The 25482-nt window shown below is 34.5% G+C and overlaps 2 protein-coding genes across 29 annotated transcripts in view; both read right to left on the bottom strand.

The window, feature by feature from the left end:
- NEK10 (NIMA related kinase 10) overlaps nucleotides 1-4968 on the bottom strand; it is a 216979-nt gene extending 212011 nt beyond the window's left edge. For 8 of the 17 annotated variants that reach the window (XM_023620821.2, XM_023620824.2, XM_023620825.2 and 5 more), the window contains exon 1: nucleotides 4744-4957. The gene's annotated coding sequence lies outside the window, so the exon portion shown is untranslated. Of the gene's footprint in view, nucleotides 1-4582 lie in introns of all 17 variants that reach the window. The other 9 variants (XM_023620822.2, XM_070239001.1, XM_070239002.1 and 6 more) reach the window with 3 other exon arrangements.
- A 2804-nt stretch (nucleotides 4969-7772) lies between these two features.
- The window catches only part of SLC4A7 (solute carrier family 4 member 7), a 105439-nt gene continuing 87729 nt past the window's right edge, over nucleotides 7773-25482 (bottom strand). For 10 of the 12 annotated variants that reach the window (XM_070238995.1, XM_070238994.1, XM_070238992.1 and 7 more), the window contains 6 exons: nucleotides 25203-25271; nucleotides 23617-23790; nucleotides 19262-19393; nucleotides 16901-16998; nucleotides 13971-14078; nucleotides 7773-11998 (listed from right to left, as the gene is read on the bottom strand). In XM_070238995.1, the coding sequence (XP_070095096.1) occupies nucleotides 11917-11998; nucleotides 13971-14078; nucleotides 16901-16998; nucleotides 19262-19393; nucleotides 23617-23790; nucleotides 25203-25271 (663 nt within the window). In that variant the 3' untranslated portion in view covers nucleotides 7773-11916. The remainder of the gene's footprint in view (nucleotides 11999-13970; nucleotides 14079-16900; nucleotides 16999-19261; nucleotides 19394-23616; nucleotides 23791-25202; nucleotides 25272-25482) is intronic. The other 2 variants (XM_070238996.1, XM_070238990.1) reach the window with 1 other exon arrangement.

Below are 25482 nucleotides of genomic sequence, written 5' to 3'. Positions count from 1 at the left end.
GTAGTTGCGAATAAATAAAGTGAAACCCTTTTCAAACTGTCAATAGCTTCAGAAATATGTTCTTGTGACTATGATAGCTGTACATACAAATATTATCATTGGTAATATTGTTATTACTTCAATTTGCAGGCTTGTCATGCTCATTTTAGATCATTTGTCTGTATTCACTGACTTTGAGTCACTGATGACAAATACCAGACATAAAATGAAAAAAAAAGTTTTATTTTCACTGTCACAAAAAGTTTTCATTTTAATGTTTTTAAAACTAGTATTATTTAGGGCTTACTTTTGTTTTGTTTTGTTTTGAGGAAGATTGGCCCTGAGCTAACATCTGTTGCCAATCTTCCTCTCTCTCTTTTTTTTTCCCCCAAAGCCCCCAGTATATAGTGCATATCCTAGTTGCAAGTCCTTCTAGTTCTTCTATGTAGGATGCTGCCACAGTGTGGCTTGATGAGCAGTGTGTAGGCCCAGACCCAGGATCCAAACCAGCCAACGCCAGGCGGCTGAAGCAGAACACACAAACTTAACCACTCGGCCACGCGGCAGGCCCCTAGGGTTTACTTTTATAAGTACTTTGATGTATTTGTTTAATCCTCAGAACAATCCTATAAGGTGGGTAGTGATGTATCTCCAACTCACAAATGAAGAAACTGAGGCACAGAAAAGTTAAGGAACTTGGCCGAGATCTCATATCTAGTAACAATCACAACAATAAAGGCAGACATTTACACGGTGCTTACCTGTGCCAGTGTCGTTCTCAGTGCTTTCCATACATTCATTCAATTCTCCTAACAAATCTATAAGGCAGCTACCATTACTGTCCCCGTTTCAGAGATCAGGGAACTGAGGCTCAGAGAAGCTAAGTAATTTGTCAAGGTCACACAGCTGGTAAGTGGCAGAGCAGGGACTTATAGCCAGGCGAAGCCCTCCCTGTTAATCTAATGCTCTATTAACTCTCATATATTGGTGGCATTTATCCAGCTCTCTATTCACCTAAATGAATTTTCTAGATAAATGTTTACCCCTTTAATAATCACATATTATGTCATCCATGGTTTTCTGAAATTGATTAACACTTCTCTTTTATGTAAAATACACTAAATACTGTGTAACTTTTTGCTGATGGCCCGGGGTCAATGTCACGGCTGCTGTGCTTTATCCACTCTGCCTCTAGTTTTTATTTTAATTCTTATAGGAGGGTTCTTTAGTCTCTTTTCTAGATATGAGCCAGTTGATTGTCATTCTGTCACTTTGACTCAGCGGAGGGTTGTGAAGCTAGAACCCATGTCAAGTATACAATTCCTAATCTAAGACTTAATAAGCTCTGAGTTGACGCCAACTCCACAGACTCGAGTGCATGAGCTTTATTATGACTATGCAGATTTCAGCTGAGATGAGGGGAAATGTGACCTCTAGATAAGGATGAGTAATTATTTTACCAAATGAGAAATGATCTGTTTTATTCAGTGCTCACTTTCATGTTTTTTATCATCATGCATGTCAGGCATATACATGAATGTACTTAAAGTTCACTTTCCTATGGAAGACCAACTCTTTCAAAAATGTAAAACTCATTTCCGAAAACATGCCACACACCCTGTCCCCAGGTTGACACTTTCTACCCCCATCTTGCTTTATTTTTATCTATTTACTTGTCTCTCTCCCCCAAGTAGAACACAATACGAATAGCTAACATTTCCATGGCCCTTCCAATATGCCCACCACAGTTCTAAGATTTCTACATTGATTCATGTAATACTCACAAGAATTCCACTTTACAGATGAGGAAACTGAGGGGCAAAGATGAAGTAACTTGCAAGAGGGCCCATATCCAGTACTTGGGAGCTGGGATTTGAACCCAAGCAATCTGGCTGGAGAGTCTGTGTCCTAAGGACTCTGCGCTACTACCCCTGGGAACGTACGTTCTAAGGGAACAGTGACTTTGTTCACTGCTGAATGCCCAGGAGCTCAATAAACGGTTGTTGACCATCGAAAGCCCCTCTAGGTCCTCTCCACCTATCCAAGTGCTCAACTCAGTTCCCTCTGACTTCAGCCTCAAAGTTTAACTGGCCCTAACAGGCAGAGTAACATTCTAGGCCCTTCTTTCAGACTTCACTAGCTGTATTTTCTTTTGATCCACCTTTATCCAGCATGGAGCCCTGGACCCATCAGATAGTCAACCAATACTTATTGAATGAATGAGTCTCTTACTGTATCGGGGCTGTTGATACACAAATGTTTGTGATCAAGTAGTACAGTGTGATCAAGTAGTAGAATGATGTCCTAAAAATTGCACTCCACTGTATTAAAAGATTGATTTTTACCTTTTGTGAGCTGACCATGGAGATTTTAGAATTCCAACCTTTAGTGTGTTTCTTTTTTTTAAAAAAAGGCTTTATTCTTTTAGGGCAGTTTTAGGTTTATGACAATTTGAGAGGAAAGTATGGAGTTTTCCCACATATCCCCTTCCCCCACATCTTCATAGCCTCCCCCATTACCAACATCACTCACCAGAATGGTACATTTTTTACTAAGGATGAGCCTACAGTGGTGCTTCATGATCACCCAAAGTCCACAGTTTACCTTAGGGTTCACTCTTGGTTGTCGTACATTCTTTGAATTTGGACAAACGTATAATAACATGCATCCATCAACACAACATCATACGGTATTTTCACTGCCCTAAATATCCTGTTATCTGCTTATTCATTTCTCCCTTACCCCTAAAACTGGCAACCACTGATCTTTTTACTGTCTCCATCGTTTTGCCTTTTCCAGGATGTCATATGGTTAGAATCATACAGTATGTAGCCTTTTGAGATGGCCTTCTTTCACTTAGTAATATGCATTTAAAGTTCCTCCATGTCTTTTCATGGCTTGATAGTTCTTTTTTTTTTTTTCAGCACTGAACAATATTCCATTGTCTGAATGTGTCACAGTTTACCCGTTCACCCACTGAAGGACATCTCAGTTGTTTGCAGGCATTGACAATTGTGAATAAAGCTGCTATAATCATCCATAGGAACGTTTTTATTTTTTAAATATGTGAAAATTTACTAAGTATAAAGCAGTGTGCATTTGATATGGTTTATGCACATTTAGTCTTTAAAACAATCCTATGAGGTAGGTGCTATTATTAGCCCATTATACAGATAAAGAAACTGATTAGAAGCTAAGCAATTTGCTGTGGGTCACAGAGACAAAATGCTGGAGCCAGGAATCAAATCCATGTATGTCAGACTCCAAAGTTTATCTCTTGCAAACTATGCTGTACTCTCTCTTTTTCCCATTTTAAACTTATGCATATAGTGACTACCATCACAATGATATGGCACAAAATATAGACTGTGAATTGAAATAGTTTCCAACTACTTAGGGTCTAGAAATCAAAGCAAAACCTGTAAATTCAACATTGAGCTTTTATAAGCAAAAGCTTCATTGGCCAAAAGTTATTTCTGACTTTTCTGGAACTAATAAGGATGCCATGAAAAAACAGTAACTTCTCATTTTAGAGATTCATTCATTTAACCAGTATTTGTTGGGCCCCTGCTATGTGCATGAGACTGAGATAGATACAACAAGTGGTAAGACAAACGTGGCCTCTGCCCTCACACAGAGAGTCTAGAGGAGGAAGCCCAAAAGTAATCGGGCACTGGGGAGTGAGAGCAGGCTTGGGGAAGGTACCTAAAGTGGAGGCACTGCAGGCAGTGTGAGCAACACGTGAAATTACCACACATGGGAGAGAATGCAGCATGTTCTGGAAACGACCAAGATGGAACAGCTGATGGGAGGCCTAACTAAACAGTGTGGATTAGAATAATGGGGGAATCCTTGCAGGAAGTGAAATGCCCTTACATGTTTTTTGGAAAGATCAGTCTAACAATAGAGGGAAAATGGATTAGATAGAGCCACTCTGGAATCAGAGAAGCTGGGTGGGTGTTGGATTTAACCAGGGGACTGGTGGAAATTGTAATACAGTGAGAATGGAGACATCATATGGGAAGTGATTTGACAGCTATTAAGAAGATATAGCCTTAACAATTGATGGAAATGCAGAAGAGGCGGTACGTGTCTAAGATATTGCCCGGAATGTGGTTTTGGTAACTGAATAGATGGTGCTGCCCAAGATAGGGAATCAAAGGGCAAGGCAGTCTGGAGGGAGGGGGAAGATGGCGTTTAGGGTTGCACATGTGTGGAGTCAACTGGCAGTTGGATTTTGGAGTCTGTCGCTTCAGTGGTGCAGCCTAGGCTGCAGGTGGAGGCTTTCCAGACATCAGCAGACATATAGTGCCTGAAGGCATGGAAGAGGACAGGCTCACCCACGTGGAGCAGACAAGCAGAGGGGCAGTCAGAGCAGCATCAAATACGGGGAAGGCAGAAAAGCGACGCCCATAAAGGGTTTTATGAATGAGCCTTCGGAGGTGTTGGAGCAAATTGGAAGAGACACACTCAGACTCCATATAAGCAGAATATTTCCTTCATCGAACTGAAAGGACCATCAAACATCGTTGATGGCACTTTCCCACCATCCGTCCGCCCAACACCAGCCTATGTGCTACGAGACAGGTTCACAGTGACTCACCTACCCGCGACAGTCCGCACTCTCCGCCCCTGCCTCATGTCGAGTGAAGCTCACTCCCGAGGCTTCGGAGCTGCTCCACAAGGACCGGCGGGCATCTCCCTGGAGAACCTGCCCGAAGCTGCGCTCCAGAACAGAGGAACGCCCGTTCCCGCCCCACTCACCGCGCCGGAGGGAGGGTTCCTCCTTCAGGCCAATCTCTAAATCGCCCTTCTCATCGTCTCGGCTGCTGTCACCCGCTGCTCTGGATCAGGGGCCCGTCCCGCCCTCCCGCAGCCCACTCCTGGTCCCCTCAACCTCGGGGGCACCACTACCAGCTGCACCGTTGGTTTTTCAATCAAATCCTCCTTTAGGCCACCAACCGGCGCCGGCTGAGCCAATGCCAACACGTCTTCTTCCGCCTCACCAGGGCGCCTCAGCCAATCAGGAACAGCCGTGCTGCGGGGCGCCGAGCGCCATAGCAACGGGTGACGCCTGCCTCGGGGTTGCCGCAGCAACCAGAGAACGCGCAGGTTCAGGCCCCAAGGCTGCAAGCTGGAGAAGAGAGAGGCGGTTTAGGACTGCGCTGCAGCCGCTACACTCCGACCAAGAGCTACTTGCCTGTGGGCAGGTTTCCTAAACCCTGTGGATTTTTCTTAACTTGGTGTGCCCAACCCTTTAGCATTGGAAATAAAATGGGTGGGAAAGAGGTTCATCTTAGGGTGTTTAGTTTCAAGAATTGCTATGGATTAAAAATTAGTTCTCTTCCACACACTTAGTTTGAAAAGGATCAATGCAACATGCTAAATAGCTTTCCTACAGCATGAAAACATTTTCAGTTACGCAAGCACATGGCATGCCTCAGGGAATGAGAACATGGTGTGAAAACAGAGTGGTCTGGAGTTCAAGAGATCTGTATGCTACACCTATCACTAATTCGTTTTGTGATTTTGGGCCAGTCTCTTCACCTTTTGTGAAAGTCTAAAGCTTCTTTCTGAAAAAACTTGAATTGCATTAGATAAAACTTTAAAGATACTTAACTTCACATTATGAAGCTTCAAAAAGTGAAAAATATTGAGTGCTCATTTTGTGCCAAGAACTATTCCAAACTCTTTCCTCATTATTTCACTTACTCTTCACATCATCATCTTGTAGTCATTATTTTTCATCCAAGTTTAGAGTTGTAAAATGGAGGCACAAGAATTTTCCTGAGTTGCCCAAGATGGCAGAGCTAGTAAGTGATGGAGGCAGGGCAGCACCTACACAGTTTGAATCCAGAGCCCACTTTTCCCCACAAGGATGCTTCCTTGACAATTTCTTCAAGATACAGGGCCTCCTCAATCCCATCTTAATATCACTCTAAATGCCTACTAGTGCGGCAATTAGTGAGGTGACTTAATCTCCCCAAACTTGATTTAAAATGAATACAATGAGCCCTTCCCTGATGTTTCTCTGCTTTGAACAATAATAAAAGTAGGCTGAACAGAGTAACAACATTTGGGTTTGGGTAACCGGAATATACATATTTTAAAACAGTGAGGTCCCATTTTGGAAATAGAAAGGTGAGATGAAAGCCAAACTCAGGTGAACAGAGCAGAACTAATTAAACTTCAGATAATATAAAACAAGTACAATTAATGTTACCAATCACAAACCAAAAAGCTGACAGGGGTAGATAGGCTGATGCTGAAAAGAAAAAGTATTCTCTACGGATATTTTAAATATTAATCAGTGAGACAAAATGACTCCACTGGACTTCTTTTCTTCATCAGAATACTGAATGTGCTTCTCATCCTTCTCAACAAAATAAAACAAACTAATGTTTTGGCCTTCCCTGAATATAACTGAATGTCACATGGAAGATTAAGAGGTATGAAAAACACTGGCTTCTAGAGGAGAGGGGCACAATCACGTCCACCTCGTCAGGGTCCACAGCACGCTGTGTAAGGTGAGAAAGAGACATGACTCCACAGGGCTCATGCTTGCACCAAGCTGATAGCTCACATGATAACGGGTCCAAGACTGAACACTTCCCTATTTTCTAATACCCCTTTTACTATCCTGAAATGAATTCACAGAAAATATAAACTACATAGTTGAAAAGTAAAACAGTATAATGTAACTAACACAAAGAACAAATAAAAGTAACTTAAATAGGTATTGAAATAGATAAATATTCAGGATGGGCTTAACGAGAAGACAAAAACACTTCCCAAAATTTCTAAAATACCTCTAGGCCACTGGTCTTTTGTTGGCTAGGACAAGAACAGGGTATTTAAACACACACATACACACTTTCAGTGGAGGAATGAGAATGACTGACAGCAGAAGGCTGAGAACAATCTGATGAAAAAGCAGAACTTATATTGAGCTTTGGAAGAATAGCAGAGAAACAGCAAGGAAGCTTTTCCAAAAAACAGCAATGTTTTCATTAAAAGCAGAGGTAGGAACGTAAAGGTCAGCAACAGAAAGCAGTGATACTCAACAGATTAGATATGCCTTAATGAGCAAGATCAAACAAAACTGAGTGAGAAACACTATTTCTTTTCTTCCTTCACCCCCTCCTAAAAAAATTCTCAAAGTTCCGTAGATGGGGATAATAAATTTGCAAAAATATTTTTTTCCTAAAATAAATGTAAGCAAAACTTTCAGAATAAATTTCCAAATCCATAAGCACCCTTTGCCATCTCACTCCCAAACGTTATCATATTCACGGTGGGCCAGCAGAAGCTTTTCAGTGCAGAAAACACAGGAGGGTGTTACATACATGCCAAATGAAAAACAAACCAAGATTTGTCATTTGTCAAATTATAAAAAAAAAAAATTCATAATAAAATTATCCATTAAAAAAACAGAAAGAAAAACCAGGCTTGAGTCTGGGAGTGTTCAGTATTAACATGCTCATTACACATCATGTAAAGTGATGTGGGTTCTTACATATCCCTGCAAACTTCTATTCTAAATAGACGTATCTTGAATAGGGAAGACAAGCTTATCTTAAAGGGCTTTAATTTCAACACTTCTTAACTATCAAAAAGTCATTCTAAAACACACGCTATTTTGTTTCCTCTTTTCTCACTGTTTCCTCTTTCCGGTCTCCTTCTTCTTGAAGCATACAAACATTAGGAAGCAGAAATCACTTATTGTCCTTCATTTCCTACGCCCTCCCCATGAGAAGGATGAGCAGATCTTCGAATAACCAAATTAAAGACAATTTCCAACAACTAATTCAGTAGACTTTTATTGCTCTTTCGACTTCAATAACATCTCCAAAAAAATAGTTTTCTTCTAACAATTATGAAACAAATTTGAAAGGCAGGATCATTCACATTATAGACTTGCTAGAGACTTGTACTTCATATAAATGAAAAATATCAGTTCTAGGTTTTAAATGTTCAATTTACTTTGGATTTTATTACAAAAGAAAATATCATTGTAATTATAAAAGTCATAAAAATTAGAACTGTACTGTGAAATTATACCAAGCTATCAAATATTATATAAATGAACAATAAAATTCAACTTCTACTTAAACACAGTAAACAATGGAAGATAAACCCCCCCTACAAAACAAAAAAACCAAAAACTTTTAATACTAAAGCAACAAAAGAAAAGCCACAACACAAAAATAAATCAATGCACAAAAATCTAATTAAAAAAACAATGTGTAACAATTACTCTAAGTCAACTAGTAGATGTCCGTACGTGCTTATTAAACTAAATTTTAAAAATGATCTTTAAATGATTCTATTTCCAACTATATGTTTTCTTATTATTGACACTTATATTACCTTTTGAAAAGTTAGAAAGGAACAAACTTTACATTAAAATTGCCAAATTATGAATTTTGAACACTATTTTAAAATTTCAATGTCCTTAAAGTCTTTAAGTTTACTTTGCAAAAAATAAATAATTGTTGGACTAAATCAAAAGACATTTCACATATTTGTACTGCATACAATAACAAGGAAGTGATCTACATAAATAAATTTAAAACATTAAATTATTTAATTTAAACATTTTTGAATTACAATGTTATATCAATGGCTTCCACATCCGAAATCTGAGCACTTTCAAACAAGATTCACATGTTACACTGGTGAGCACATTTACAGAACTGAGGTACATGATATAGTCCTTGAAAAACAGCAAGCTCTGCGGTCATACCTCAGTTTCAGAAATCATTTTTCTTTTTACAAAATTTTGAACCTGTCTTTGTGAAAGGAAAAAGTTAGAAAGCTACTATATACATACATAAACTTTAAGTATGTGGAAGAAACAGAAATGTTTTTTGGATGGAGAAAACAAAAGTTAGTAATTTTGACTGGTAGAGAAATCTGTTTTATAAATATACGCATTAGCACACAAAAAATTCTGTCCTACACATTTTACAGAAGACTTGGCAAATGTGAACATTGATACGCCACAGCTTTTCAAACTGAAGAGATTTAAAACGGATAACATCACTCACACAAACACACACACACACACACACAAACGTACCCATTAGAAAGATTGTGTGCTTCACTTCAGCATACCTAATGTTATGAGAGAAAATACAGAATCATCCTTTTATCATAAGGAAGTTAGTTCATTGTTTTCTCAAAAGCTGCTATTTTAGAGTGAAATAGCATTCATAAGAAAGTAAATTTCAGATGGTCAACATCAGGATTTATTATAGTCTTTGTATACAGACATCTATAAATAAATAAAATAGGGTGGAAAGAAGAATATCCTGAGATGGCTCTGTGGCCAGGGTATTCAGTAGCGCTAAGCTCCATCCTGGAAACCAAGGCATCTAAGAAAGTGCAGGGCTGTTTATATGAATTTATTTGGTAAAAGGAATATGTACAGGTTTCATTATTTTGCACCTTGAGGTAAATCAATACATAGCGATTACTACTGCTCATTGATACCTGTTTAAGGCAACATTTAAAAATCAATATATGTAGTAAGTTATATTTTTCACTGTCTTGCAATGAATGCTATCCATGATTGTTTTTCAAAAATAGTGGAAAAATATCATAATCACGTAAAACAAGCCGTTAATTACTTAAACATGAGTTACCTTCGCTCTTCAATAGAGTAGTCATATCAGATCACTTTGTAAGTCAAGTAGTCAAAAAAAAGCAGAAACCACCAACAATTAGAAACATTTTGAGTGCAAAGTATTTTGCAAGTCATGTTTTTTCTGGCACTGGACAATTACTATACATAATTAAAATAAAATCACAGAAACACTATGATCGCAGGTAGTTTTCAGTTTAAATTTTAAAATAATTTCCTGTAAAATAAGCATATTTGTTAACCCTATGATGTCCAGACACAAGGAAATGATGTGAGGAAATCCTTTTGTTCAGGTACATCAGGTGAGTTTACAAAATATAGCAGCAAACACTGGGGTCTTTGGAAATGATTGTGCTGCTATGAATAAAAAGGACTCACTTCAATGGAAGCTCATAAACAATAACAAGCACCGTGGGTAATACTCTATTATCAACTGCCTGGAGAGTCTCTCTCTTTTTTTAGGCAGTACCAAACGACGCCGGCTCTATTTTCTAAAGAAAAGTAGCTACATCTCCAAACTTCCATCTGAGGCATAAGTTGAATCCATTATTTTAACTAGAATCTGACAATATGGCCTCAGATGGGGAAAATACATTAGTTATTAAGTAGAGAGTATGGATTAGAAACACTTCAGAATTGCTAAAATATCAGCTTTTGGCATTCCTCATGATCCTCTGTAAGATCAATTCTTCATATTTTTGGAATGCAATTATAAATGATTAAAGAAAGCATTAGAATTTCATTAAAATTTTCATTTTAATATTCATGTCACTACTTTCGTTATTTCTGTGGCTTCTCAATACTCATTTGGTTTTTATAAACTATCCTCTTGCCAAATCAGCTTCACAACCCCATTCATCCAGTCCTACAGGCTTAACAAGAACAACATTTATTTATTTCATGTGGAGCTAAGAGTATATAAAAGATGACTAAAAAAATTTGTTAGAAGTTAAAAAAGCTCAGAAAAGCAAAAACTAAATAACCAACACTAATACAAAATAGAAAGAATGCCATCAATCTGAGCTACACATAAAATGTCTAAATTCCTTTTAAAATACAAATATGGCAGTGCTTTATATCAAAGATGTAAAATATGTCAACTACTTTCAGTATTATAATAAACCATAAATGCAAGTGAGCACCAACTATTTACATTACCAATTTACTCTATATTTGTTACCTTTTCAAATGTTTATATAATATTTAAGCAACATATCAATTGAAATAAATAAAATATTTTAAAATGAAATCACGGATAACAATCTATTAAATATTATCTATACAATAGAATAACAACGTAAATAGAAAATGAAAGGTAATTCTTAATAGAATGAAGTAATACTGATCACAAAGCCATTTAAGAGAATTCTGACTCTTGATTATTTAACCACAGTATTTATAATAGAAAAATAACCAAGAACTTGAACCTGATACAAACCAAACACATTTTAAGTAAAAGACAGCAAAGGCAGAGAACAGAGTGGGCATTCTGGGCTCTAATAAATTATTAGGATTCAGAAAAAATTTCCACAAAGGCAATAAAATTTAACTATTGTAAATTGGCATTTTATAGCTTCTAAAATTCATCAAGTTATGACTAATAGAGGGGTTAAATTATAAATTCACCTGCGATTTTACTTGCCTATCAGAATGGAAACCCAGATGTGAAGGTTTTAAGATATAAATTTTTTAAACATAAAGGTCAAAATTATAGTTCTTATCTAGAAAGTTCTACCTCTATAGTCAAAAAATTTCCATTGCATGTGAAACATAATGGACAGCTACATAAATGAAACGCACACACAGAAAAGCCATGACATGTTACCATTTGTCCCACAGCACTGGCATAAAAACTCGCTGTTCTTCCTATAAAGCATTAAGGAATGAAATAATATGTGAAAATTTTTAGTAACTCAAGCAAGAATTATAAATCTAGGGACAAAGTACACATCACATAAAGTTGGTATGAATTGCCACTGATGAACAAACAGATTTAAAGTAGATTGAATACATTTCCCCACAACTTTCTACTAGAGAACAGAAAAAATTCTTCCAACAGAATAAATATCTGAATTGTAAGTACCATGTACCTTACTTCTAAGAGACCATTTCATTATATACAGTCTCTATGGTGCTCCTAACAAACTTCAGACACTACTTCAAAAAACCCAGTTGTCATGCATAAATAGCATGACACACAATATTGTTACATATAGTGACATGAAATGCACATATTATATATATATATATATATCTGTATGTCTATATATATAATTCCTCTTAGTTCAATTCTACAACGAAGTTTCAGCATCCATGTATTTCTTTGTTGGTTCATCTTCAAAATTTATTTTCCCACTCACAGGTTTTTCGGGGCTATTTAAAACAAAGAATGAGAATAAATGATTTTGAAAAGGACAAATATTACATTCTAAACATGGCCAACAATTAGTATCCATAATAAGCCTTTTGAGATGACTATTAGTACTATAAACATATGATTTGCTATTGTTATTTTACTACTCTCTTTTCATTATCAGTAAACTTAATCGGAAAGGTAAGTATTAAAAGTTCTGTTTTTTTTTTTTAATGGATATGTTTGCCACTGAAATTTATGTTTTTCTTACAACTGAAGAGGAAGCTCCTTAAAACTGGTCAGCATATTGACTATATTTGATTTATTAGTTTTACTTTAAATAAGAACTGTTGTAGAATTTGACATTTATTTCATTGATAAATCTATTTAAAAAATAATCAGTGTTAATACAGATAAGCATCAAATAATTTTCTGTAAAATGTAACAGATTTATAAACTTTTGTTTCACAAATCTAAGATCAAAACACGCGTTCTATATTTTCAAGTTACTATCAAATATGACGATTCCACATATAAGGATTTAATTGATTAATTCTAACATATGAATAGCTGGCTTTTGGAAACAATTTTTGAAAGTATAAAAACACACTAAAGTTTGCTGCCTACTCCAGAAAAAACTGAAAGCAGGTCCTCCAAACATTTTTCTTTTAAACACAACCCAAACCTTCCCTTTCTTCCCATGTGATTTTGAATTGAAGAGCAAACTGAATGAAAGGCGTAAGTATAAAAGACATAGTAATATTACTGTAAGGTCTTTATATTTATCATAACTATACTAACAATCTGGCCCAGAAGTGCTGACAAGGTGTGAAAAATTACTAAGAGTAAATAGAGTATCTAGTGAAATTCTCGCTGCACGGAATAACCCAAAATGACAAAAGTTTAACTTAAAAATTTTTGAGATCAAAGTTAGAAGTGAAGAAAGGAAACAGTCCAGCTTACAGAGTTAGAACTCAAGAAATGACAGAAAAACAAAAAAAAAATGATGACCGAGATTAAGTAGCAAGGTTCTAGAAGGAGGTAGAGGAAGAATGACAAAAACCTAATCAATTATTATCAAAAGATAGTGGCCAGAAAGACAATAACTAACAGAAATAGCTATGTGACTGCTTGCCTGGAAAAGTTCTGATCTGATGCCCAAGCATAATACACTGACACCCAACATAGTGTCTGGCACAAAGTGTACACAAAATTATTATTTCTTGACTATGAGTGACTGAGTACCCTCTAGGATAATAGCTCATTTCTCCAGAGACCTAAGGGATCAAAGTACTAATGATTATCAAACTAGAACCCCTGATGTTCAGGCCTTGAAAGAAGGGCAAAGGAAAGAAAAAAGAGTCACATAACGAGAAACATAAGGAAAGAGTTATGAAATAGTTATGTAACACACGGCCCATTACAAAACTCAATGGCCTTTATATCCATAGATTAAATTTCTTCCAATATCTTCTAGGAAAACATTTACCTCACCTGAAGAAATGGTAGGCTAAAACAAAACAAAACAAAAAGACAACAATTATCTTTTTCTTTTTTCTTGGACCACCAGAAAGCATGATGGAGAGAGTGTTCAATTATAGTATTTAGTTAATCCCTAGTAATTATCTTTCTTTGTATGGTTTCTGATTTTTTATCTATTTATTCCATACTGCCATACATATATATATATATATATATTCATTTTTATAATAAAATAGCTCAAATTCTTTTTTGAAATAGGCCAACTACAAATTAAAAAATAACAAAACAATCAATACCTATATCTGATTCCAGTATGCAGTAAAATGATGAATAGATGGATGGATGAAAGGAAGAAGGAAGGAAAAGAGGAAGAAAAGAAGGGTGGTTTTGTTAAGTAAGGAGAATATAAATTACGTAAATTGAGTTAAATTTAATGGTTTTATTGAATAGCTATCCATAGTAAATTGAAAAGTAGCTATAGTTAGAAAATGCATAAATAGTTACAGCTACCTCGTGTTAGATCTGGTTACTTTGGCATTCTCAGTATTCATGGAAAGTGCCTTCCACTGTGCAGTTTTGGCCATTTCATCTGATATGTTAACAACTGAGGGATCAACACTGAAGAACAAATACACTTTTTGGTTAGTATTCAGTACTTGCAAAAGCATTAATGTTGTCATTATACAATATTTGCTTTCATCAACTTAAATTGAGAATACTCTGCCATGCACTTAAACCAAGGTCTAGCAAGATATTAGAATTTTAGAGCTCTGTGACCCCCTCAAAGGTCTCATGGAGGAATTACATCTTTCTTTACAATAAAAACTTAGGAGTAAGATTCATTAAATTGACAATGATGCCCAAAGATGATCATCTTGGCTATAAGTACACTATTGAAATAACATAAAAGAATATATTAGTATGCTCATAAATATAAAAAAAATACAGCCTTAAGTCAACTAGAAAATATTTTTATAATTGGCACAAATTTCAGTCTCATCAAATAAATATCCAAAGTATGTAAGGAAAAATTAAAATTATCATTATTTTTTTAAAAAAATCTTGTCTTTTATAACTTTTAAAAATCATCAGAAAGAATGCAGTGAAAGATGACACTTCAAAATCGAAAATAGAACTCTGAAAATATTTCAACAAACAACAAACACATGTTGATAAATACCACTTTTAGCTGGCATTCACATTTTCAGTGTTGAACTGTTACTATATCAAATTCATCAAAATCAAAATAAAAAGAACAAATACTATCTTTTCATTATAAGGGACAAATGTAACCATTCCATGTGTCTATGAAATACTGCAAAAATTATTTCTAGACCCCAAATCCAATAATGATGATATCCATAAATAATTTTGGGCTTAAGGTTGTCAGTCACAAGTAATATGAAAGTACTACCAAGTTAACAGAAATCTATTTGCAAGTTCTTTTCCTTCATTAGAAGAAAAACATTTCATGCAAACAAGCGACAAATACAAACGTCAAATTAGATGTTAAATTAACAATGTGATGGCAGCTAGGTTATAAATGACCAAATAGCAGTTATTTACAAAGTGCTAGCTTTGTTCATACTTTACATCTAAAGGTCTTTTAAAATTTAAGATAGTAGAGAAGTGTGACATGGTCACTGGCGAGTCGACAGGAACGGCTGCTTCACTAAGTCAACTTTTTCCAAGTACACAAATTTTGAATGCCCAAATTCACAATGGCAGAGCCACGCAACTTGAAGCTCTGCCCACCCGGAGTAAAGGTTTGCTTGGCTGCCAACTTCAAAAAACTGAAGAGAAATATTCTTGAAGCCCTTTCTAGCTTCTAAATGTCCTCCTCTCAGAACTTTCCCATTAGTAGTAATTAAGACCTTTTCTGAAGAAAGAGTTGTTTTTCCCCAAAATAAAACTAGATGGGAAAAAATTTGTCTACATTAAATAAATTATTTTCATATTTATACAGCTTTACAGTTTCCAAATGCTGTCACATATTATCTCATTTGATTTTCATGACAAGTAATCCAAAGCTACTTAAGATTTAAAATTCTACAAAACAGGTCAGCCAATTCCTGGCACTCTTGATGTTTAAATTTTAAGCACAGCAGCATTAACCATAGCTCATGTAATCATCACTTAAAAGAAAAAAGTAAATATACAGACATCCATTCTTTTTGATAAATATCAAACAGTCTAAGTATAGCCTCCACTTAATTTTGTCGAGGTCCATGTGCAATCACACTGAGAAAGTGGTAACACAGGACCTGTGGAAATTAAGTGGCAAATAATCTCAATAAATTGGTGAGAGTCACCAATAACCATCATGGCAGTTCCTATTCTCTTTTTACAAGTACAACTAACAAAGTTAATCTATTAATTCATTTAACAAACATTTACAGAATCTAGTGAAGCAGCACACTGTAGTTGGCTATATTAAGATGTCGATAATTGACATTCAATTTAAAGTATAAAAGATTTGAAGGAAAATCATGAAATGTGACACAGAATAACACCAATGATGAAAATTAGAAGTAAAAAGCAGAGGAAAATTACTTGATGAATTTATTTATCAAAACTAATCAACATGTACAAGTCCAAATGTGACCTCTGTAACAACTATAAAGGTTAAAAATGAAAAAGATTGAAGCAAGCTAGTTAAATATCAACAAACACTTTTCATTAACTGGTCAGGGAAGGAACATATACACATTCTAAAACTGATTTTTCTAACATAAAAGCTAATCAGAAGTGGAATAAACGTAGAGAAATAGGAATCAGATCTGTGCATAAAAACGTTTTTAATCTTTTAAAACTACAAAAAAGTTTACATTTCCCAATCTCTATCTTTAGTTCTTAAATTTAAAAAATAATCACCAAAATCATACATGATAAACTATACGAAACAATAATTTTTCCATAAGATAAGCCCTTACTGCCAAAGGTCAAATGGCCCCTCTAGAAACTGAGAGAGTTCCAGGGCCTCTAAACATAGTGACATATTAGAAGGTTATCAAAATATGGATTATAAATGCTTATTTTCCACCACACACTGACTCCAGCGGTAATGAATGGCAGAAAGGAAAAAGCTGTACTACTGTGAGAAAGGGAATATGATGAGACTCGTGTACTGATTTTAAACTTCACTAAAACAGACAGAGTGATGAAAGACAATTACATCTTGTCTGCTTGGCATGGAAGTCAGTTTAAGGCTCTGGTCCAAGTGCAGCTTTGTCTTCACTCCTGCCTATAACCTGGGTGGGGAAGAATCGAGGGACTTCCTTTTCATGCTGCATGAAGCCCTCCTTTAGTTGATGTGCCAGATGCAGTTTTTGTCATCGTTTTAAAAATAGATATCACTACTTTAAAGAAGCATTACATGGTTTATTCATGCACTTGACATGTACATAGAATACATTTTACAAAATAAAGTTTTATCTCACCTATATTTTAGGGCCTTAACTGGAATTTGCAAGAGACTACCCCCTTCAAATGGAAGGTGCACAGTATCGTCATCAGCTTGCAGCATTCGTTCAGCTTCCTATAGAACACATATGTGCAGAGATTACTTTTCCCAGAGTATTTCCAGGAGGACCAATTAATATACAATATCTTAAAGAATTAGAAACCCAAACTGGCAATAAATATAACATATCTGCTATGACTGAAAAATTCATTTTACTATTATGAACACATACCTGTAGTACAAAACGAAAATAACCACTTGTAAAGATTAATTTTAAATGATTATAACTTTCATTTCTGTAAGTTAATCATTAATACTATTATAAAGCCAATTTAGCTACATAAATCCTATTATCAATTATGATGTAAGTATATAATGAAAAATAAAACTTTGTGAAATCTCACGGTTCTCATTACAACAGAATATAAGTAAAACTTCATTTAGATAAGCCAAGGTTTCTCAATCTCAGTAATACTGACATTTAGGGTCAAACAATTCTTTGTTGTAGGAGGCAATCCTGTGTATGTAGGATGTTTAGCAGCATCCTAGGCCTCTACCCATTAGATGCTAGTAGCAGCCCCTCCAGTTTTGACACTCAAAAATGTCTCAGACGTTGAAATATGTTCCCTAAGGAGAAGAGTCACCCCAGGTTAAGAGCAACTTAGATACAAGACAGGAACCAAAATTATGATATCATAATAACTTGGGGGCGTTGAAGGGAGACACAGGGCAGTAAAACAGAGACTGAGACAGCATCATACTCCTCTTTCTTACTAACAGAAATCCCACTATTTGGAAGTGGCAAAGTGCCCAGCTTCAAAAAAAAAAAAGATGAAAAACTAAAACCTAAATTTCCCAGCAACTCAAGTGTGCCATGTGATGCAAGCAGAACGTATTGGGTGACATTTCTGGAAAGACTCCTTAAAACAGGACAACAGGGTAAAACCCATTTTGCTTTCTCTCCCCCATGCCCTCCTCCTTCCTGCTGTCTCTAATGCTCACATGATAGCTCAAGTTCAGCAGGCATTTTGACCCATGAGGCGATTCTGAGGATGGAAAGTGTCAGCTGGGGATGGGAGAGAAGCAGCACAGGAGCCATCACACTAGACCACTTACTTTCAAGACTTTTACATGAGAATCAACTCTTGTGTTTCAGCCACTTTTACTTTTGTTTTCTGTTATATACAACCGAACCTTATTCTAATTGATACGGAAGTAATAAACAGGCAGCTTTACCTAAGTGTCTTACAAATAAACTGTATCCTATTTGAAAAATCATCAAAAGCGCATAACCATGTACATAAATAATACAGCTTTGGAGAAAACAAAAATCTTTTAAAACTTTTGGAGGCTCAATTCAAATTAGTATTCCAACTAGTATCCTAATTAAAGAGTCATAATTTTTGTTGAAGAATAAACATAAAACTAGTAATTCTGCCTTAAATCAGTCCTGAATAATCAATCTAAACCATGAAAAAATGCCAGCAGGCCTTAAACACATTTGCCTGCAAAGGTATAAATTATGTTGCTTTTTCTCAAAAATTAGGAAAAAACTCCAGTAATTTTAAGATCTCTATTTAAACGGACTACAACATTTAAAAATGTGTATCTTTCTTCTTATCTTTGATTTTCAAACAGTGTTCTGAATGGGAAAATGGAGTGAGGCCTAAAATCAACAAAATCATCTATGCTACATACATAATGCCTACTTTTCCTTTCTACTAAGTAATAGCATTGAGCTGGTTACAAAAAAAACAAAACAAAAAAAAATCAAATTCAGAATCTAGTATTAATGTAAATCTTAGTATACAAATCAACTAATGGTAATAATACTACATATAAAGATTAAAGCTTTATTATACTTTTTGTCAAAAGATACTTAAAATCCTTGTTGTCATCATGTATGCCAGATTATTAAAATACTGTTAAAATTTAAATGTATTTATATATTTAAGGTTAAATTAGATGGTAGACTATGATGTAGAATTATTTCGTATTACCTATGTTTTAATACTGCTAAACTCTTCTAACTGTTGACTAAGTACACACGACACGTAATTTTTAAAAAGTGTTTTTGTGTCAGGGCTATGGGGAGGCAAGTTGGTAAAAATGGGTAAGAGCCTGTGTTTGGAACAAGTTATCTACTAACCTCTCTCTGCCTCAGTTTCTTTATTTGTAAGTTGGGGATAATAAAAGTACTTACACTTTATAATAATAAGATTCTTAGGAGAATTAAAGGCCTTCATGCCTGTAAAGTGACAGTAATAGTGCCTACTACTTGGTACAAAATATTAAAACAACAAGTGAATGGTGTATATTTAAAACTCTGTCATTTTACCTCTTTTTCTTTTTTCTTTTTGTCATCTTCTTTCTTTTTCTTACTCTCTGGCATGAGATCATCAAGCCAACTAAGTTCTCTCTTTGTGAAACAGAGGTCCATGAGTTTGCGTACAAAGACCAATGCAAGAACCTTAAGAAAGTGGGGGAGAGAATATTTAAGTAACATCTAAAAAGATGTAAATTATATCACTTGAAGAGAGAAAGACTATTTATTAAAGCATAAATAACAAAAAAATACTTCACATATTTTATTTTAAAATGATTTCCCCACCACCTTATTTCAAACAAACTGAGACACCTATTTATCTTTTTTGAACTTTCTGCTCAAAGAAAAGACATAAAGGAAATGGCATTTTCAATCTTTCCCTATATAAATCCCTTAGACTCTGAATAAAATTATAAGGCAGATTAAGCATGCTGAGTAAAACAAGATTATTAATTTTTATAATGATTTTGGATTATACACATTATAGAAGTAGATAGAACTTTAAAAATCTGACATAATGCATTAGAGAACCTATTAGGTTTTAACTTTCCAATCATATTTCTGAAAAAGACATATTATTACTTTAATTTGCTTTTCTTTAACTGCTAAGGTTGAAGATGTTTTCAAATGTTCACTGGCCGTTTGGATTTCCTCTTCTGTTACTTATTACTTCCTATCCTTTGCCTGCTTTTCAATTGGTTGTTATGACTTTTGCTCATGAATTCATAAAGAGTTCTGGGGAGTTTGGATAGAAATACTTATCTGCCTTGTATGTTACAAATACTTTCTCCAAATTCACAATCTGATTTTACTGTCTATGGACATAGAAAACATTTAATCATCATGTAGTCAAATATATCTTTCTTTTACAGTTGGGTTTTCCCTATCTTCTTTGAAAAGTTACCCTCAATCGCTGGATTACATGAACATTCCTCTAAATTTTCTACTACAATTTATTTTAACATTTAAATCCTAACTTCATTTATGATTTCCTTCTGAATACGGTATCAGTTAGGGAGAGCAACCTTAATTAGCAAGCAGTATAGAGTTAAATCTTCTAACACTATATATTAAACTTTCCCACTTAAATGAATTACCACCTTTAATGAAATAATCTGCTTATGGTATTTAAGTGGTAAATTCGCATATATTCTGATAAATCTCTGGACTCAATCTATTTTCTGATCTATTTATCTATTCCTATCCCAATTACAGATTGTGTTAGCTACATGTACTTGACACCAATTTTTAAATATTTTGTTATTAAAATAGTATGGTATCAGCACAGGAACAGTCAAGTCCCTCACTTCCAGACCCAGGCAGGAATTCTTAATTATAATTATCTTTGTTTTGATATTCTCTGGTATTTATTATATCTTTATTTTTTCATTAACATATAATTTATATATAACAAAATACAAAAACAGCAAGTGTACAGATTGATGCTTTTGACAAATGTAAATACTGATGTAACCCACACCCAAAAAAACATATAGAACATTTCTACCCTCCACGTTGTTGGGACTCGGGCATTTATTTTTCTCTATAAGCTTTAAAATTATCCAGTTCATACTGACACCAACCTCCTCCCTCCAAACACAGACACAAATAAAACTCTAGTAAAATTTCTACTTGGAAGTGATATTTTTATAATACTAAGTCTGCAAAACAAAGCGTAAGGTATATCCTTCTATTTGTTCAGGTCTTAATTTCATGCCTTTCAATATTGTTATGGGTTGATTTGTGTCCCCCAAGAAAGATATATTTAAGTCCTAACCCCTAGTACCTCAGAATATGATCTTATTTGGAAATAGGGTTGCTGCAGATGTAATTAATTAAGACAAGGTCATACTAGAGTAGGGTGGGCTCCTAACACGCTATGTCTGGTGTCCTCATAAAATGGTCATGTGAAGACAGAGTGACTCACAGGGAGAACACCATGTGACAAACGAAGGCAGACTGGAGTTCAGCAGTTGCAAGCCAAGGATTGCCAAAGATTGTCAGCAAACCACCAGAAGCTAGGAAGAGACAAGAAAGGATTCCCCACAGGTTTAAGAGGGAGCATGACCCCGTCTACACCTTGATTTCTGATCTGTAGCCTCTAGAATTGTGAGAGAAAAAATTTCTGCCGCTTTAAGCCAACGAGTTGGTGGTATTTTGTTATAGCAGCCCTAAGTACTAATAAATGTTAAGTTCTTTTCCTTTTGAATTTTTTCTTCAGTATTTTATAGTTTTTGGTCACTACTGTAAATACGATTTTTTTCCATTTCCATTTTTAACATTACTACTAAGACAGAGCCTATACCTTAATCCTCATGTTCTCTTGTATCCAGCCACCTAACAAAATTCTTATTAATTCTATTAGGGCTTTTAGTCTTCTTTGTTTGAGTCATTTGGGTTAACAGGTATACAATCACATTATCGACAAATAATGTTATCTCCTCTTTATACCAATTATATTATTCTTACTTTATATTACAGAACCTTCAATTCAATATAAAATAACAGTAGTAACAGTAAACTTTATTATATGAAAACTCATTTACAAATTTTTATTCACAATGACTGAATTTTATAAAAAGTGTATCTGTGATTATGTTCATAATTTTTGATGCTGAATTAGTATGTAACCATGATATATTACTTATAGAAACACTAAAAATATATTTGTTAATTCCTTAAGATTTTGCATTTATATTAGTAGGTGAGGAAGCACTATAGTTCTTTCATTCAACTTTATTGGGGTTTGATATGAAGATCTTGCTAGTGTTTCATGAGAAAAAAATGCAGTTTTCATATTTTCCTTTGGTCTAGAATAATTAAAGGAGTACTGGAATTAACTGTTCTTTAAAATTCAGCTGTTAACCCATCTGGGCCTGGTACTCCAGGAGCAGATCTTTAAACATTTTTCCAGTCTCTTCTATGCAATGGGGTTATACATATGCATAGGTCTTATACCTTCTCTTTGGGTCACTTCTGGAAACGTACGTACAGTATAGAAATAAGGCATTTATTTAGATGAGGGGTAGGTAGACAACAGGCTTTGGGTTAAATCTGGTATGCCACCTGTTTTGTATGGCCTGTGATTCAAGAATAGTTTTTATATATGAACATCTGGAATTGATTTGATGATGGGGAACAGTAACTTTGAACCCCAATTAAGTGAAATATTATCCCAAATGAAAAAGAATTCTATTCTTCTCATTAGTAGTCTTTCATTTTAAAACACTATAAAATTACTTTTGAATTTCACCAATAAGCAACTGTGGAAATTTCTCTCTTGTTATGTAAGTGCCTATATAAAATTCTCATGGCCTACAAAGCCTAAAATATTTACTAACTGATCCTTTAAGGAAAAAAGTTTGTTGACCTCTGCTATAGATGTTCAAATTTACTACTATAGATTCATGCAATATTTTCATAAAGCCTATAGAATCTCTTCCACAGCTGTGGCTAGGTTTCTTTCTTAGTCTTGTAGATTTCACTCATTCTCTTCTTTACTCAAGCTTGGGAAGAGTTTATCCATTAGTTATCTTTACAAATAAAAAACTTGGTTGCTTTTAAGTCTTTTTGAATAATAAAGGCAATGAAGGGCATACATTTTCCTATGATTATAACTTTAGCTGCAACCCATAGACTTTGTTAAAAAGTTCTCCATTTCAGTACCTCCACAATGGTTTTTTAACTCAATTTTCTACCCAGGGATAATTTCAGCATTTAAAGTCTAAATGTTTCGGATTATTCTAGTGACTTTTAATTATTTACCTGTAATTTAATTTATTTGTGATCGGGGAATATTACCTGTATAATTTTTATAGCCTTTTAATTTTTTAAGAATTTCTTTGTGGCCATGTACATAATTAATTTTTACATGGTATTTACAAAAGGAAGAATATTCACTATTTGAAAGATGCAACATTCTGTGATAATTTAGTGAATTATACTGTCTTATTAATATTACCTATAATCTTTATTACTTTTTAACTTCTAGATTTGTCAATTTCTGAAAAAGATGCATTGAAATATCCTATTAAAGAACCATGTAGTTCCAGTTGCTTGCTTTTTACATTAGGCTATCTTATTTATTCTATAAATGTTCTAAATTCTAAAGTTGTTTAAAAACACAAAACAGCGTTCTACATAGCTGAGGGACTAAAAAACAAAACTAAAATTTAAAAAATGACAACCAAGTTTTGAAAATGATTGGTTTAATAGCTAGAAAGGGCTAATTCATATTTCTAAACACCTAATGTGCTTAAAATGGGCTATTGCTTTTCTCAAAGTCAATTATAAATATTAATAAAAAAATTACTATGAAAACACAAAAATGTTACTAATTAGTGACAAAGTCTGGAAAAAAAACTTACCATCATAGGAAAAACTACTGCTGCAGCTGAAGCTTTTATCACCCACAGCAGAACCAGACACGTGAGCTGAATGACTGTGAAGATGTGCACCTTCCAGAGAGGCACATACCGGAGGTAGATCAGATCGGGCTGATGCTTGGCAGGCATCCCAAATAACTTTATACGGTCAAAAAACTATGAATCAAATGGAAAACAAAACAAAGTTTTCAACAAAAATATCATTTCTGCTACTCAAGAAAAGAAATTATATTTAACTTTAAGAAATTATAATTCAACTTTAAGAAATTCTAATCAACTTTGTGATTTAAACTATAATTTCCTTGATATGTTTTGATAGTATAAGAAAATGTTTCAGTATAGAATATTTAGATCCAAGGAGAAAAAAAAAAATGAAGGAAATCATTTGAACTAATGCAATTAATTTAATCAGAAAGCTCAAGCTAAAATGTTTTAATTTAGGGGATTAAAATATTTCTATAAATTTATCTGCTGTAATCAAACGCGTAAGTCATTTAATCTCTTTAAATTTGTTTTCTAATATATACAATACAAAGTAATAAGCTTCTAAGTTCCTTTCCAAGTCTAACATTACAAATTCTATGAAAACAACTTGAGGTAAAAATTATCAATTTTTCATCCATTGAAATAGAAACTGTGAGCAAATTCTTTTATCTTTTTGAGCTTTACTTTCCTCATGTATAAAATGGGAACAAGACATCTCACAAAATTGTAAAAAAAAAATCAAGTGAGTTGATGAAATCATTTCTTGACCAGTAGAGAGTAGATCCTGGACTGTGCTGAAAAAATAAAGACTCTGAGGAGTCTTGCCAGCCACTTAGCTGGCAACTTTAGACAACATGCTTTCCATGACAGGAGGTGATCGTGTGGTGCCAACTGTGCTTTATGAGCTCAATGTTTTACACTAGGATTGGATTCATATAAATCTTAATAAATGTCATCAGGTCATTTTCTAGGAAGTATGATAAATAAGACAAAACAGAAAAGTGAAATCACTGGCCTTGGCTCCATTGCTTATTTTGTCCAGAACCTTCAGTAAGTCCCTCTATTTCTGTTTCCTGATTTATGAAATTAGTGTTCCTTCCTTTCCTGCTTCCCAACATTGTTTTGAGGATCACAGAAAATAATTTATGTACTAGGCTTTATCATCAACTGTATTGCACCATACAAATGGCAGATATTATCATTTTTATAGAAAACTAATACCTATTTTTTCTTTGTAAGCACTGCAATTGCTATTCTACATGTCACAAACAGCACTTTTTCCCCATTCCAATCCTTCTGATCCTCCCTCTTACTATACCACTCTTTATTGATAGTTACAGGGCCTTTCACTGGCTTCAATTAAAGATAGGTAAGGACCATATCAGTTCCTTATCTCATTCTCAGGGGGAGAAAAATGTGCAGAAAGCAATAACCTTAGAAGGTATAGATTTGAAGTCACCCATAGTTAACCTGTCCCCAAAATGTCAGAGTTGAGAATAAATCAATACCATCATAAAAACAATCTCTGCAAGTTTGAAATATTTTAAGTTTTTCTACAAAACCAATAAATACTTAAGACTTGCCTGGATTCCTTTTAATGAGGAAACTCCCATGTAAAGGAAAACACCATACAGAACAGGCATTGGAATAAACTGCAAGTAAAATGACCACGGTTAGAAACCATGCTACAAAAACAATTTCACAGTAATAAATACACAAAAACAGTCAGTGAATACCTATGGAGACAGAATGAAAAGATCCTTCAGTGATGAGACCTAACTTTTCTGTAAATAAGAAAAATAATAGTGAACAATAACCTCTTTGAAAAATTGTATCTCTTCTACATATTCCTTCCTAAAAACC

The sequence above is a fragment of the Equus caballus genome, chromosome 16 (genome assembly GCF_041296265.1).
Source record: "Equus caballus isolate H_3958 breed thoroughbred chromosome 16, TB-T2T, whole genome shotgun sequence".
NCBI classification, from domain to species: Eukaryota; Metazoa; Chordata; class Mammalia; order Perissodactyla; family Equidae; genus Equus; species Equus caballus.
This window is presented reverse-complemented; position numbering and strand designations above follow the sequence as displayed.